Source organism: Giraffa tippelskirchi, chromosome 13, assembly GCF_054371585.1.
Source record: "Giraffa tippelskirchi isolate mGirTip1 chromosome 13, T2T-mGirTip1v1.2.pri, whole genome shotgun sequence".
In the NCBI taxonomy this organism is placed as follows: Eukaryota; Metazoa; Chordata; class Mammalia; order Artiodactyla; family Giraffidae; genus Giraffa; species Giraffa tippelskirchi.
Genome location: NC_137287.1, coordinates 96,242,834 through 96,258,093, shown reverse-complemented (window position 1 = coordinate 96,258,093; position 15,260 = coordinate 96,242,834). Strand labels below are relative to the sequence as shown.

General features: G+C 60.6%; 1 protein-coding gene and 1 long non-coding RNA gene across 51 annotated transcripts in view; one reads left to right on the top strand and one right to left on the bottom strand.

Moving 5' to 3' along the window:
- Positions 1 to 15,260, top strand: part of RTEL1 (regulator of telomere elongation helicase 1) — a 20,629-nt gene extending 5,369 nt beyond the window's left edge. For 6 of the 50 annotated variants that reach the window (XM_081557506.1, XM_081557498.1, XM_081557496.1 and 3 more), the window contains 27 exons: positions 289 to 442; positions 2,540 to 2,578; positions 2,652 to 2,730; positions 3,382 to 3,479; positions 3,870 to 3,925; positions 6,971 to 7,042; positions 7,179 to 7,260; positions 8,067 to 8,199; positions 8,329 to 8,442; positions 8,525 to 8,565; positions 8,684 to 8,769; positions 8,884 to 8,961; positions 9,313 to 9,390; positions 9,812 to 9,958; positions 10,045 to 10,160; positions 10,294 to 10,417; positions 10,507 to 10,654; positions 10,800 to 10,960; positions 11,105 to 11,200; positions 12,445 to 12,643; positions 12,830 to 12,970; positions 13,509 to 13,625; positions 13,784 to 14,017; positions 14,097 to 14,243; positions 14,369 to 14,485; positions 14,575 to 14,678; positions 14,811 to 15,260. In XM_081557506.1, coding sequence (XP_081413632.1) covers positions 289 to 442; positions 2,540 to 2,578; positions 2,652 to 2,730; positions 3,382 to 3,479; positions 3,870 to 3,925; positions 6,971 to 7,042; positions 7,179 to 7,260; positions 8,067 to 8,199; positions 8,329 to 8,442; positions 8,525 to 8,565; positions 8,684 to 8,769; positions 8,884 to 8,961; positions 9,313 to 9,390; positions 9,812 to 9,958; positions 10,045 to 10,160; positions 10,294 to 10,417; positions 10,507 to 10,654; positions 10,800 to 10,960; positions 11,105 to 11,200; positions 12,445 to 12,643; positions 12,830 to 12,970; positions 13,509 to 13,625; positions 13,784 to 14,017; positions 14,097 to 14,243; positions 14,369 to 14,485; positions 14,575 to 14,678; positions 14,811 to 14,891 — 3,042 coding nt within the window. In that variant the 3' untranslated portion in view covers positions 14,892 to 15,260. Of the gene's footprint in view, positions 1 to 288; positions 443 to 2,539; positions 2,579 to 2,651; positions 2,731 to 3,381; positions 3,480 to 3,869; positions 3,926 to 6,970; positions 7,043 to 7,178; positions 7,261 to 8,066; positions 8,200 to 8,328; positions 8,443 to 8,524; positions 8,566 to 8,683; positions 8,770 to 8,883; positions 8,962 to 9,312; positions 9,391 to 9,811; positions 9,959 to 10,044; positions 10,161 to 10,293; positions 10,418 to 10,506; positions 10,655 to 10,799; positions 10,961 to 11,104; positions 11,201 to 12,444; positions 12,644 to 12,829; positions 12,971 to 13,508; positions 13,626 to 13,783; positions 14,022 to 14,096; positions 14,244 to 14,368; positions 14,486 to 14,574; positions 14,683 to 14,810 lie in introns of all 50 variants that reach the window. The other 44 variants (XR_014073272.1, XR_014073270.1, XR_014073265.1 and 41 more) reach the window with 22 other exon arrangements.
- On the bottom strand, positions 82 to 6,110 carry LOC145532469 (uncharacterized). The gene is made up of 2 exons (XR_014073282.1): positions 5,706 to 6,110; positions 82 to 2,911 (listed from the first exon to the last, which is right to left on the bottom strand). It is a non-coding gene; the product is annotated as an uncharacterized LOC145532469 (long non-coding RNA).

Genomic DNA, 15,260 nt, shown 5'->3' with positions numbered 1-15,260 from the left:
GCCCCACTTGATTCCAGGCAGTTGTTGCCATGGGGGCAGTGAGCCCAGTGGGCCAGTTTTGACATGAGAGTAGCTAGAAGCCAGAGTTTAATGGGAAATTTATTAATAATGGCAACTCAAACAAAATAGTTTTCCAACACTGGACCAGACATCCACCTCTGGGCCAGTTTGAGAGCTGGCCTTGAGAACACAGAGTGAGGCTTGGGGGGCTCTCACTTCCTCTTCCCTCTGCCCCCCTCCCCACGTCTGCCTCCTGGAGCCCTGTGACAGGTAGACTTGGGCTCACAGGAGAAGATGTGCGAGGAGGCCGCGTCCTTTGACTTGACACCCCACGATGTGGCCTCGGGGCTGGACGTGATTGACCAGGTGTTGGAGGAGCGGACCAAGGTGGCGCAGCAGGCTGAGCTCCACCCGGAGTTCAGCGCAGACTCCGCTGGGTCAGGTGAGCTCGCGGAGGGGACCACAAGTGGGATGGGGGCCAATCTCCCGAGCACCCTTCTTTCCAGTTGGCTTCTGGGAACAACAGTTTGTCAGTCTGTGTAAGTAGCTTTTCGGCCTCACAGACTAGGGGGCTGGGTAGCCCAACCAGTCAGCACTTTCTCAGGTCCTTTCTACCAACCTCCCGGGGCGTGGATCTGCTTCTGCATAGACGTGAAAACCAGGGGTGTTAGCTGTGATGTTCAGTGACAACCTGCGAGCATTAGGCACACAAAATGTCCTCTTCTTGGAGTCCTGACTCCATTTTTCTGTCTCAGCAGTGATCAGGGTGTGCGTAGGGGTCTTGGTGGACGCGGTTAGTGTGTGTGTGTGGCTAGTGTGTGCACAGGTTCTGCACAACCTTTGGTAGTTAGTGATCCACGTTTTACTCACCCAGACCACTTGGTAGCAAGCGTTTCACTGTTGAGTTGTTGTGGGTTCATTGCATTCACGCCTGCCCTGTGGGCATCTTCCACATCCCACTGTGTCCTCATGCAAGCGTGCAGCAGGATGTGAACAGCCCTCGCTTCCCAGTGCCTTGCAGTCATACACGTGGACAGACTCTGGAGGGAGCAGAAGCCCCTTCTCTCACCAGGCCGCCTGCTTCTTCCCAACTCAGCGAGGGTTTCGGGTCCTCTCTTGTCATGCTCACAGGCTGTGTTGACGGGAGAGCGGGTTTGTAAACAGCTTTGTGTGTTTAACACAGAAGTTCTCAGACATGTGAGCTTCAGGACCCTTTATGTTCTTAAACTTTCAGTTCTGGAAATTTACTAAGCTTTGTTTTTGTGAGTTACATCTACAGATAGTTACTGTGTTAGAGGTGGGAATGGAGGAACTAAATAACAAACTATTCCCTGTTACTCCATGTTATGTGTCAGTTTCCCAGGCCTGCCCTAACTAAGTACCATACCCAGGCAGTGCTGGGGTCAGGTGTCAGCTGGGCGGCTCCTTCTGCAAGTTCTGGGACATGCACCCCAGCTCTGTCAGCTGCTGACAGACCTGGGCTTGTAGATGCGTCACTACAGTCTGGCTCCATCTTCACACTGTGTCCTCCCTCCTTGGGACATCAGTCACTGGATGAGGGCCCAGCCCAGTTTGTTAGGACCTCATCCTAACTGTGTCTGCAGATAAGGTCACATTCACAGGGATCAGGGTTTAGGATTTGAACATAACTTCCTGGAGGGCACAATTCAATCCAGAACATGTTAATTTAAATAGTGTTTTTTAATATAAGGTAATTGAATCTGGTAATGTGATAGCACACATCACAGCTATGTTCATTTCCTAGTGCAGCTAAAGGAAATACCCAGATGTGGCTTGAAGCAGCACATGTGTTCTCTCATGGCCCCTGGAAGCCCGGGAGGGCCTGCAGCGCTGGCTCCGCTGGAGGCTGTGGAGGAGGCTCCATCTCCTGGCCTTTCCCAGCTTCTTGGGGCAGTGCCCCATCTTCTCTGACCCTTTGATGACCTGCCATCCTGCTTAGGGTCCCCAGACAATCCAGGGTGATCTCCCCATCTCCAGGACTCAGCATCATGGCGCCTCCAAGTCCCTTTGCCACAGAGCTGACATAGTCAATGAAGAGTAGCCCCTGCTTGCCACAACTAGAAAAAGCCCGCGAGCAACAAAGACACAGCACAACACAAAAATAAGAAAGCAAAGACGTTTCACAGAACAGGAGGAATTTTTTGCAAATTATATATCTGATAAGGGGTTTTGTATCTAAAGTATGGAGGAAACTCTTAACAAAGAGACCACCCAGCCCAGTTTAAAAATGGGCAGAAGATATAAACAGACACAGATGGTCAATAGGCTCACGAAAAACGGAGCCCATTGGTCGACAGGGAAATGCAGATCAGAACCATGATTGGTGTGTGTCCCTGGGTCCCTCCGAAGGTGACCCCCTGCCCCCACCCAGCTCAGGCTGCTGCTTCCTGTCCAGTTGGGACAGCGTGGGTTTCAGGGCCAGCTCTCTTCTGCCTCCACACCAGCATCCTGGCTCCTTAGGGCAGCCAGTGGAGCTGGAAGTAGGTAGGCTTGTGCATGTGCGCTTTTCCCTCCCCAGGGCTGAACTTGGAGCTGGAAGACCTCGCCAAGCTGAAGAGTAAGTGCCCCTCTTCTCCTGCCTGTGCCCTGGACCCCCATAGCCCCAGCCTGATAGCCCCCTCCCCCCGCAGTGATTCTGCTTCGCCTGGAGGGGGCCATTGATGCTGTGGAGCTGCCTGGAGGCGACAGCGGTGTCACCAAGCCTGGGAGGTGAGGGCTGGAGTAGGCGGGTGTGCCGGGAACGTCTTGGGTCACGAAGCAGGGAGTTTCCCCCTCCTGGAGGCCCTGGAGTGGCTGCCAGCATCTCATTTGGTCCTTGAGAAAGTTGGGACCACTTGCTCCTTTGGTCCAGCTCTGTCTGCAGTTGCCTTTTAGAATGAAGCACCGCCTTCTGTTGGGAGGAAGAAAGGTGTAACTCCTTGCGTGCTGCCAGATACGCTGGGACGCAGGCCCTGAGCCCCGCCTGCTCTGCTGTGCTCAGACCCTCTAAGGGCCCAGTTGCTCCCCACATGGCCCAGGCGTCTCCTAGGCTCGCACATTAGCTGGTTTCCTCAGCAGTTTCCACTACCCACCTCCTCCCAACTCTTTTTCCAGAACTGCTCCCTGGATGCCCTGCCCAGAGCCTCCACTCCAGAGAGGCCCCCATCTGAGCCCGAGCCCCAAGCCCAGATATTTCTCTGGGTATGCAGGTCTCAGGCAGACTGCTCTCCTCTCCACAGGGGCTTTTGAGGGGAGAGGCCGCTCCCCTCCAGCTTTGGGCCTCCCTGGAGGCTCAGAGCTTGTTTGCAGGTGAAGGAAACTTAAAATGCCTTAATGGCTGTCAGGTTCCCAAAGTTCATCCGAGCCACCTCTTTCTCGTAGCTACATCTTCGAGCTGTTTGCCGAAGCCCAGATCACATTTCAGACCAAGGGCTGCATCCTTGACTCACTGGACCAGCTTATCCAACACCTGGCAGGACGTGAGTCCCGGCCACGCACTGGGGCCGCCCCTTCCTCTGGCCCACCGACTGCTTTCTGACTGGGAGGCTGAGTCTTTAGCTTGTCTGATGGCGTGCATCCCATAAAGAGCAGTCTTCCCGGTCAACCCCTTTCAGGAAAGAGCATTAAGGGGCTGGGTGGCCAGTGAACCATGGCCCCCACTGCTCTCTCCTCCAAACCTCCGTGCTGTTTCCACCTAGAGGGTTCCCTGGGACCACTCCCTGAGGGTGCCCAGCCTTGCTGTGCTCTTGCCCCCTGGGCGACCCCAGCAGCCTCTGTGCTTGTCCTGCTGACCCGAAGGAGACCCCTGGGAGGAGGAGGAGAACTGTCCTCTGAGGGCACACGCCTCACCAACACCAATGCCCCCACAGGTGCAGGGCTGTTCACCAATACGGCGGGCCTGCAGAAGCTGGTGGACATCATTCAGGTAGGGACTGACTGCCGCCAGCAGGTGGCGCCTCTCCTCCCGGATGGAAGGTGGGGGCGTCCTTCTGTGGGCTGCTGGTGGTGCCAGACTGGTGGCAGGGACAGCTGCCCTGGCACATGCTTCAGGTCAGCCCCGCCTTGCGGGTTTCCTCTCACTCTGGGCATCCGCTTCAGGCCTTGAGGATGGGACCAGGCGGGCAGTGGGTCCCCCAGGTTTTCGGACAGGCCTGGCCAGCTGTCGGCTCTTCTCGTTTCTTGCTGACACAGCTCTTCAGGGGAAAGTTAATGATAAGTGGATCCCAGAGTCGGGGGGAGAGGGGCACGGACACTGTCCCCTGTTGTTGCTGGGCCAGCCTCACCCAGAGGGTGTCCAGGTGACGCCTGTGAGCATTGGTGGGGCCTGGGGCCGGTGTTGGGATCAGTGGTGGGTTGCACGTCCCTGGGCCAGGCCAGCCTCACTCTGGGCTTTGGGATCCACTTGGAGATGGGGCAGCCGAGGCCCTCTTGGCCACGTGCAGACCCCACCTTCCCTAGGCCAGGGGATCAGGGGCTGTCACGTGCCTCAGGGCCACTGGTGTCCCCACCTCCTGCCCCTGACGTGCCATCCTCTTTGGGCTCAGCTGAGGCACTTCTCCACTCAAGTGGACAAGCTGGGGCCTGTCTTCTGTTAGCTGAGTGGCACAGGGCCTTTCTTCCTCCTTGCTGGGCCTTTCAGCAGAGGCCCCTCCATAGCCATTGCTCCTTGGGACATGGGCACCAGAGGCCCTGTGTGGCATGTGCATGGCTGCCCATGCCGCGTGGGGTCACGGTGGGGGTCCCTGGCTGCGTATGGGCTCAGTGGGCTCGAGGACCTGGGTGACCTGCCCAGCAGCGCCTGTCATTGTCACCCCACCTTGTCCCCCTCCTCATCCCTTGCTGTGTTTCCAAGCCCACATGCCCTCTTCCACTCCACTGCATGGGTGGCATCCGCGGGGCCCCTGGCCACACCCACAGGTGCTCGTCATATTGGGATGTGAGATGAGTAACTGCCGGGTCACATTTCCTCCAGCTGGAGGGGACAGGACGTGCCAGCGAAAGAGAATGGCCTACAGGCAGCTCAGGCAGCAGAGGACGCTGAGTCACCCGCGGGGGCCACTTAGAGCAGCTGCCAAAGGAGATTCCAAAGCCACGGGCTTAGTGGTGTTTGGGCTCCAGAGAGTCTGGGGCAGGGAGGAACCCACTCCATAAATGGGTATCCCGGGAGGGGTGGGGCTGCACAGGCCTGGAACCCAGGGCCCTGCGAGGAGGGGCAGGAGTGGTGGGCAGAGAGTGCCACGGGGGAGGGTCTGCTTGGAAGGGCAGGGCCAAGGCCCTGTAGTCAGGACTTGGGACTCCCTAGAGACCCAGCAGACGTGATAGGTCACCACACAGACGGTGGAGGCCTTGGACGCCCACTACCCTGGCACGGAAGTGCCACAAGGAAGCAGGCAGAGCCCAGGCCTGAAGGACTACACGCTAGAATGTCCTTCTCTGTGAGCCTGGCTGCCTTTCCAGCCCCATTCCTGCCTCACAGACAGGACAGAGCCCCCAGGGTGGAGTGCCAAGCTGCCAGTGGGCTGGCGCCAGAGCCCAGCCAGAAAGGAGCCACACCTGGCTCTCTCCCACCCACCTGTGTCTACGTCACTCAGCACAGGGCGACCGCACTGTGGTCTGAAACTTCTCCCATCCCTTGAAGTGTGGGAGCTGCTCCGGGGCCACGACATGGGTTTGCAAAGGAAGCCATGACCCCAAAATGGCCTTACCTGCCAGCATGGCCTCCGCTCTGGGATGGAGTCATCTGTGCGGACCTGTCCTTGCAGGCAGACACTTGGGTGAATTACTAGGCCAGGTGTTTTGCCATCTGGACGATGGAAAAACTTCTTAAAGCTCCTCTTGCCCTTCGCGCTTACTCCTCACGGGCTGCACTGTGCCCACAGGCCATGCTCCTGGGGCCTCACACAGGGCCGCTGGGTGCCTGCTACTCCTCCTGGCCCCATACCCACATCCCCTGGGCCCTGCAGGAGTTTGCCGCGAACAGGGTGCTGATCCGTTTGTAGGAAGATGTGGTAGATAAAGCTTCTGCTCCCAGCTGCTGGTGGTGCCAGTCTCCTGTTCTCATAGGTACCAGGTAGAAGTCGAGGTTCTGTGGTCAGTGTCCAGCCCAGTGTGAGGCCCCTGGGAACGTGAGGCTGTGGAACATGCTGTCCCTTCTACATGTGTCTTGGCCTTGTCTCTGCTGGCCAGGTGTCCATCGGCTTGTTCCTTTTCTGTGAGAGCCTCTTGAGCCTTGGCCGTGACTCCTGGACCTTCGGGCTGTTATGGGGCAAGCCGGGGCTCTGTGATGTCCAGAGGGCTTCCCAAGGCTCGGTCTCTGCTCTCCAGGGCGGCTCTACTGTCCTGGAGGAAGTGACATCTGTGTCTTATATATTTCTAGTGTTAAATACTTTTTGTTGCTGTTGAGAGATCTTTTTAATGCACCGGTGCTTGTGTGTGAGAAACCTATTGACTTGTATCTGTTGGTCTTGTGTGAAGCTGTCTCACTAAGTTTTCTTTTCATTCTAAATGTTTGTCATTCTGTTTCCTGGGTTTTCTAAGTGGACAGTCATGTTGTTTGTAATGTTTAGTGTTTTGTCTCAATATTTATTTCTCCTGTTGTTTTTCTTGGCTTGTTGCGTTCACCAAGAGTACAATTCTACTTGTTTTACTTAGGGATTAATTTCATCCTTTTAGTTCTCAGAGTAAACTGAGGTCCTTTGCCCTGGCCCTGAGCCAGCCCTGGGGGAGAGGGAGAGGTGGGCTGCCAACCTGGGCCCGGTGCCCATGAGAGGTGTGGACTGGCTGCCAAGGAGGGGCCTGCAGGACTGCTGTGTCACATGGGGCAGCTCTCTCCCTCAGCCTGTTGGCTTGGAGGCAGTGATGGGAGACGGCCATGCCCTGAGTGCCTGTCTCTCCTGCGTGGAAGCAGCATGTCAGGAGAGGCAGTCTCGGGTGTGTCCTGCTTACCTCATCCCTCATCTCTGCCTTCCAGATTGTGTTCAGCGTGGACTCTGCTGAAGGTGACCCTGGTCCCATGGTGGGGCTGGCGTCTCAGTCCTACAAGGTGGGGCTGCCTCCAGGATGGGGCTCCTGGGTGGGATCTCAGTCCTACCAGGTGGGGCTGCCTCCAGGATGGGCTCCTGCGTGGGGCCTGGGGCACTTGACCATTCTTGGGGCACCTGTCCACTCCGCCCCTCCAGGTGCATATCCACCTGGATGCAGGTCACCGGAGGACAGCTCAGCGATCAGATGTCTGGAACACCACAGCAGCCAGAAAGCCAGGTATGGCTCCTCAGGGGCAGGGACATGCTCCCCCTGAACTGGGGTGGCACCTTGTCCAGTTATGGGCTCCCAGCCGCTTGTCAGTCCAGCCTTATCTAGGTGCCACCCACCTGTCCTCTGAGAGTCTGAACAGCGAAGCCAGAGTGCCCCAAGGCTGGGCTCCTGGTCCCCAGCATCCTCCGTGGTCACTCCTGTCATTGCCGGGGCAGGCTGGCCTGGGACAGTAAGGGCCCCAGTCCGCCTTCATCCTCCCTACCGAGGTCAGGTCCCATCCTAAAGGTTGGAAGAGCCTTCTCTGGTTCACTTCTGGAAGTGTCACTGTTGGCTTGCGATGTGGCTATGACCTCAGAGTCACAGTGCCAGCATCTGCGTTTGCTGTTTCCGTCTCGGTCCGTGGAGCATGGAGGGCAGGCAAGCATGTCTGTCCTGCAGGCGTCTGTACTGGCTTCCTGCCTCTGGGGGCTGTGGGCCCGCTCCCCTCCCTCTTCTGCTGTCCCACCTGGTGTGTAGGGAGGGGACTGGCTCTTCATGTCCTGAGCCACAGGGACCTCTGGGGTTGGAGTGGGCTGATCTCTTTGGAAGTGACCTCAGCACCCTCCTCCTCTGACCCCGGGGTGCTGAGGGGCTTCTCCAGTGTGCTTGCTGTTCCTGGGCTCCCGAGGAAGCACTCAGCCCCAGGCTCAGCTCCTGACTCAGGCAGGCCCCTGGGCAGACTTGCACACCCGGGCCTCAGGGCCCAGTGCCACGCGTCAAGAAGGCTGGTCGCTGTGTGGGTGGTGGCTGGGCCTCATGTGCATACCCTGCAGGAAAGGTGCTGAGCTACTGGTGTTTCAGCCCCGGGCACAGCATGCGTGAGCTGGTCCGCCAGGGCGTCCGCACCCTCATCCTCACCAGCGGCACGCTGGCCCCCGTGGCCTCCTTCAGCCTGGAGATGCAGATGTAAGGGCAGGTCCTTGTGCCCCCCGGCAGGGGGTGGTGGTGTGTGGGTCCTGAAGCCAGCCCCCTGCTCTGGGCTGCAGGGTGCTGGGGTTCAGGATTTCACAGGGGCCACCCCCTGCCTCCCTCCAGCCCTTTCCCAGTCTGCCTGGAGAACCCCCATGTCATCAACCAGCGCCAGATCTGGGTGGGGGTCATCCCCAAAGGCCCCGATGGAGCCCAGCTGAGCTCTGCCTTCGACAGACGGTAGGGGGCCTGGTGGGCCAGCTGGGCAAGGCGGGCAGTGAGTGCCGGCCCCTCATGGCAGCAGCCCCCTGGTTCTCTGCAGGTTTTCTGATGAGTGCCTGTCCTCCCTGGGGAAGGTGCTGAGTGAGTGCCCGGGTGCCCCCCCAACTCCCTGTCCTGCCTGGTCTTCTCGGGGCGGGGGGGGTAGGTGGAGGGGCTCTGCGAACACCTCTCCCACTGACCCAGGCTGTGGCACTTGCAGGCAACATCTCCCGGGTGGTCCCTCACGGGCTCCTGGTCTTCTTCCCTTCCTACCCGGTCATGGAGAAAAGCCTGGAGTTCTGGCGGGTGCGTCACCCCTCCAGTGTCCTCCGGGACGGGGTGTGGAGGGGGAGCCCCAAATGGCCAAGAGTCTGCAGGAGGGCCGGGCGCTCACCTTGTCTGAGAAGTCTCCTCCCGTAGGCCCATGACTTCACCAGGAAGCTGGAGGTCCGGAAGCCCCTGTTCGTGGAACCAAGGAGCAAAGGAGGCTTCTCGGAGGTCCGGGTCCCAGGCCCCCCACCCCAGGCTGCCCTGGGCTCAGGCCACCCTCAGGCCCTGTGTGGCTGAGGTTCTGCTGGCCTTTTAGGAAGTTTGGGCTCCGGGATGACAGCAGCAGACCCCACCCCACCCCTCCCACCCCAGCCCCAGACCCTGGGTTTTCTGGGGACGGTGAGCAGGTGCTGGGTGGCAGTCCAGGTCAGCCTGGAAGCTGTGCTGTGAAGGAGCTGCTGGGGCCTGCTGGCCTGCCTCCAGGCTGGGGTGTTGTGTCTTGGAGGGTGATTCCTAGGGCTTGCTCAAGGGGGTGGAGGGGTCAGGGGCCGGGGTGGTCTGACCAGCCTCCCCTTCCAGGTGATGGAGGCTTTCTATGCCAGAGTCGCTGCCCCCGAGTCCAGTGGGGCCATCTTCCTGGCTGTGTGCCGGGGGAAGGTGAGGCCTCAGAAGACTGGGTCCCACACACCTGCCCTTCCTCCCCGCCTGAACCCTGTGCCCAAGGGGACTGAGGGCTCTTGACCTGGGGCTACACCATGGGCAGGAAAGGCTGGTCACTTTCCTCAAGCCCCAGGTCCAGCAGATACGGGAAGCTGTGGCCCTTTTGGTCCTAGGGGGTGGGCCCTGGAGTTTCAGGGTGGGCAGGAAGGACAGAGGATGTTCTGGGAATGAGGACCTGATCGTGGGGTCCTGGGAGCGGTGGATTCCAGATCCAGCCTGGTTCAAGGTTGGAGGGTTCTTCCACCCTGCTCATTCTTGGGGCCTGTGGCCATGAGGGTTCAGGCACAGGGGGACCCTTAGGGAAGGTCCCAGGCTTGATGGAGACAGACGGGGAAAGAAAGTGCCTGCTGCCCTCCAGGCTAGCGAGGGGCTGGACTTCGCAGACATGAATGGCCGTGGAGTGATTGTCACGGGCCTCCCGTACCCACCCCGCATGGACCCCAGGGTTCTCCTTAAGATGCAGTTCCTGGATGAGATGAAGGCCCAGAGTGGGGCTGGGGGCCAGGTGAGAGGCGGGGCTGGGTGGGGCTAGGAGTGGGCTGGTGGTGCTCCAGCTGACATGACAGAGCCCCCACCCCCACCCTCTCGCAGTTCCTCTCTGGGCACGACTGGTACCGGCAGCAGGCATCCAGGGCTGTGAACCAGGCCATCGGGCGGGTGATCCGGCATCGCCACGACTATGGGGCCGTCTTTCTCTGCGACCACAGGTGCAGCCCCTCCCACCAAGCTCTGGGGCCAGAGCCCCCACCCCCAACACCAGCTCTTCCCTCTAGCGGGTCTGCCAGAGGTGTGGGTGGTGGGGGTACGGGGTAACTAGATTGAGACCCCACCACCCTGCAGGTTTGCCCATGCGGACACCAGAGCCCAGCTGCCTTCCTGGGTGCGCCCCCATGTCAAGGTGTACGATAGCTTTGGCCATGTCATCCGAGACGTGGCCCAGTTCTTCCGTGTGGCCCAGAAGACCGTGAGTCCCCAGCACCAGCTGGATGTACCCTCATGCCCACCCTGGGGGAGGGGCCAGGTGTGATCCCCTAACCAACTGTGACTGTCTAGATGCCTGAGCCAGCCCCCCGGGCTGCTGCCCCAAGTCTGGGTGAAGGAGAAGGCATTGTCTCAGTGTCCATGTCACCGGACTCCCTCCCCACCAGGAAGGCCATGAGTCTGGACGTGCATGTCCCCAGCCTGAGGCGGCGACACGTGGGTGTGTTTGACGGGGTGGCACAGCCGGTTGGGGCCCACAGGGTGGAGGGCAGGCCGCCTCCAGCAGGCGGGTGACATGCTGGGACTGACGACTGGAGTGCCTGGTGGGCATTGGTGGACTTGGCTGCCCACGTGCATTCCTGCAGGCTCGCCAGTCACCAAGGAGACTGAGGGCAGCTTGTGTGTGGAGTATGAGCAGGAGCCTGTCGGTGCCCAGCGGAGGCCTGCGGGGCTGCTGGCCGCCCTGGAACACAGTGAGCAGCTGGCCGAGGGGCCTGGCGACGAGGCCCTCCCTGCAGAGGAGGAGGTGAGGGGCTGGGCTCTCTGGAGAGGACATGGATGGCTTGGCCCCTGGTTCCATACAAGGGGGCTGAGGGTGCCCTGCTGCTCAGAGCAGTTCAGCGCTCTGGAGCCCTGAGGCCTGGGTCGGACACAGCTGTGTTGCCCTCAGGCCTGTGGCTGCTCTGCCCTGTTGGGCCCTCGTGAGAAGAGGCCAGCGGAGGAGCAGCGTGGCAGGAGAAGGAAAGTCAGGCTGGTCAGCAGCCCGGTATGTGAGCCTTTGGCAGATGCAGGGTTCTGGGGGGAGCCTCTGGCTGTGTGGCTCTGAATGGTGCAAAATGTGAGCAGGCCAGACCCAAGTCATTGACCTGACTTGTCTGTACTTGCCCGGGGGCAGGCTCTGGAGTGGGTGGGGTGCAGGGGTGGACGGGGGCGATAGACCCATGGTGTGCACTGCGCTCACCCCCTATCCCAGCCCGGCCTGCTCTGACCCCGTCCCAATTCTACTGTGAGAACATCTCAATCTCCACTCAACTCTGAAGCAGCTCGGAGGCCTGTGTGCTCTTCACTGCCAGTCTCATGTCTCCTCCCAGGGCCCCTGGGCAGCCCCCCACTCAGGGCACTCCCACCACATTTTGGTCCTGTAGACTTGTCAGATTCAGGCTTTTCATTGTGCATTTGTTTTTGGTAGTGTGGTGAAGCCAACACAGGCCCATGGGCTCCTTCCCAAAAAGTTCCGTCTTCCCTGCTGGGCAGGAGCCAGGCCTGGCCCTTTGGCAGGTTTGGTGTGGCGCCTATAATCGGGCTGTCTCCCCTGGGCTGGGCTGGGCTGGGCTGGGCTAGGCTCGGCACGAGCGTGCAGGCTGACGTGCCTGTGTGTGAGGAGTGTGGTATTCCCAGCCTCGGATAAAAGCAGTTAAGAGCAGCTGAGTTAAGTCCCAGAAGCTCCGGAAAGCCCCAGATGCCACTGCCTCTGTCCATTTTCCTTGATTCTGGGAAGAGCCGGGCGGTGCCCAGGGTACTGACACTGAGGGGGTGGCCTGGGTGCCAGGAGCCTGGGACTCTGCAGGCAGAGCTAGGGGACAGCCTGGGAGCCTAGATGGTCCTGGTTGAGGGTCTGGGGTCAGGATTGGGGTGTGCGGCAGAAGTGGGCCACAGGAATGTTTGAAGTCTGGCACATCGAGAAGTGTCCCTTGCTGTGAGCAGACAGTCCAAGCCAAGAGTGCCCAGTGTAGCGGCCCCTGCTGTGGGTTCTGGGAGCTCAGCAGAGGAGCAGGAGCTGCCAGCCAAGAGGGCGAGCCTGCGCTGTCCCTCCACTGTGCTCTGCAGGCCTGACCACCTCAGCTGAAGCCAACCAGGGGTTTACCTGCTGGCCCCTCCTGGCTGCCCTTGGTGACCCCAGCCAGGCCAGGCCAGCCAGGCATCCTCCCCGGCAGCCCCAATAGCAGTTCGCTGTCCCTGTGAATGGGAAGGGTCCGCACTACCTGACAGGTGCCGGGCATGTGTGTGCAGGAGGGCCTGGCAGCCAGCACGGACACGGGCAGGGCCAAGCTGTTCATGGTGGCCGTGAAGCAGGCACTGAGCCAGGCCAGCTTCGACACCTTCACCCAGGCTCTGCGGGACTACAAGAGCTCTGATGACCTTGAGGCCCTGGTTGCTCGCCTCAGCCCCCTCTTTGCCGAGGACCCCAAGAAGTACAGCCTGCTCCAAGGTGCCTTGGCCTGCACAGGCTGCCCACTGAGGGTCCTGCCCCGGGGGTTGTGCTGCAGCTGTGGGGTGGGGGCCACCAGGGTCCACGGTTGACCTGCTCCCTGGAAGAGATGCAGATGGCCCCCCAGTGGTGGCTGCAGCCTGGGTGACATGCAGGCCCAGAGCCCCACCCCTCCCCTCCCCACAGGCTTCTATCAGTTCGTGCGGCCCCACCACAAGCAGCAGTTTGAGGAGGTCTGCCTCCAACTGACGGGCCAAGGCTGCAGCTCCCCGCACAAGCACAGCCATCCCCAGAGGCAGGGGGCACAACTGGCCCTGGACTCCAGTGGTGAGCTGTCCTCTGCCTCAGACTCAGGTCCTGGAGGAGGGTTGGTGCATGGCTCTTGAGGTGGGTCCTCACATGGCTCAGCCTCCCTGTTCCTGAGGCTCACAGGTCCAGACAGGTGACCCCACTTGGGGGGCCATGGGCCCTTCAGGAGCACACATGGCGCGGGCCTCATGGAGCCTGGGCCTGGGGAGTCCTGGAGACCCGCCTGCCCCATCTCTACCTAGAGGGGCCCTGCACATCCAGAGCCTGGGAGCTGCTCTCCCCATGTAAGGAAGTGCCCACCTCTGGATGAGATTTCCCCCAGGATAGTTGTCACAGGGCCCTGGGATCGAAGATTCCAGCCTGAGTCACCCTCTGGACACCCCACCCTGTGCCTCCCCCCCCCCCCCAGGAAAGAAGCCCCACCCTTCCCGGCTGTTGTGGTGACCTGAGAAGAGTTTGAGGCCAGGTCTCCCCTTGGAAAGACCTCGTCCCTCCTGGGGCACGCCTGGACCCTCAGGGACCAATGGGACAGCTGCTTGTCTCTTTGTTTCTTCAGGAAGGAAGGAGTCTGACCCCAAATTGACTGTGTCCCAGGGTGCAGCCAGGCAACTGGACCCTTGCGAGCAGCTGAACCAGGGCCAGCCCCACCTGGCCTCTGGGCCACTCCCCGCAGGTACTGATCTGAAGAGGTTTCAGGTCAGAGTCAGGAGCAGCAGGAAGACCCTGGGGAGGAGTCACGGGGGGCCACTGTGTCTCTGATCTCCAGAGCAGGGCAGGTTGGTGTGAGTTCCTGGGAAGCTGCTGGACTGAGACACATCACTGTCCCATTAGGAGACCCCAGCTGCCCACTGCACAAGGGATCTAGAGCCCCTGGAGCTGAGAAGCAGCACCCGTCTGCTGTGAGCGCCTACCTGGCCGATGCCCGCCGCACCCTGGGGGCTGCTGGCTACAGCCAGCTTCTGACGGCACTGACCACGTATAAGCAGGATGACGACTTTGAGAAGGTGGTGGCCGTGGTGGCTGCACTCACCACCGAGAAGCCTGAGGACCTGCCCCTGCTACAGAGCAAGTGGCTGGAGTGGGGGCGGGAGAGGGCAGGCAGCAGGGCTGGCAACGGAACCGGCCTGAGCCATGCTTTCTGCAGGGTTCGGCATGTTTGTGCGGCCACATCACAAGCAGCGCTTCCGACAGATGTGTGTGGACCTAAGTGGCCCAGGCACCCAGGCTTCAGGACCCCAGGAGGGGAGCCCTGCCATGCCTTCTGACCCTGTCCGTGAGGCTCCCAGTCCAGGTAGGGCCGCCTATCTGGTGCTCCTGCTGCCCTGTCATCCAGTCCCCCTCAACCCTCGTAGGGTGGGCAGGTGGGCAGCAGGGAAACGCCAGGCACCCTCAGACCTGCTTCATCCTTATCTCTAGGCCCCAGGAAGACCCAGAGAAAGATCTCATCCTTCCTTATGCAGAGGACAGCTGGGGACAAAGGGGCTCCTGGCCCGCCCCTCAGTTTCCCCCGCGGGCAGGCGCAGTTGGAGTGGGGTAGGTTTCCTGGGAGGGGCTACAGGGACTGTTGGGAGTGGGGGCCCGGATGCATCAGGCCTATGGCACTCACATCAGGCCCCTTGCAGCAGGCATGGCGTGTGCAGGCTGCAGGGCGGAGGACGTGGTCTTCTTCAAGTGCCCCTCCTGTGACTTCCTCCGCTGCCAGGCCTGCTGGCGACAGCACCTCCAGGTTGGTAGCCAGGCCCCAGGGACACGGCAGTGACCCCGTGGACACGGCCAGCAGGGGTTGCCCCCCATAGTGGGGCTGAAGGGTGGGGGGTAGGGGGTTCCTGGCAGTGTGTCCAGCCCTTTGTCTCCACAGGTCTCTAGGAAGTGCCCTGGCTGCCGTGCTGCCACCAGAAAGCAGACCCTTGCGCAGGTCTTCTGGCCAGAACCCCAGTGAACATGGAGCCCCTCTGGGCACTCTGCGGACACTGAGGCTGTGCCTCCTGGAGCACTGCGTGGACTCTTGCCTGTCGGCTGGGGGTGGGCCAAAGAGCCTGCCTGACAGGGAGGCCAGTCCAGTGTCTGTGGTGATACTCCTGAGATGGCAGTGGGGTCTGGGTCCCCTGTGAGAGGCCCTGAGATCACCTTGGGATCTGGGGTGGGTCCACTGGAAGGTGCTTGCCCAGAACTTGAGTGGCTGCCAGCCTCTGGGCAGAGCCCCCATAGGAAGGAAGGGAGCCCTGCCCCTCCTGGGGGGGGGGTGCCCTGGGTGGACCCGCTGTTCACCAAGGGACAGAGATGTAATAAAGCTCCTGACACTGCTGGA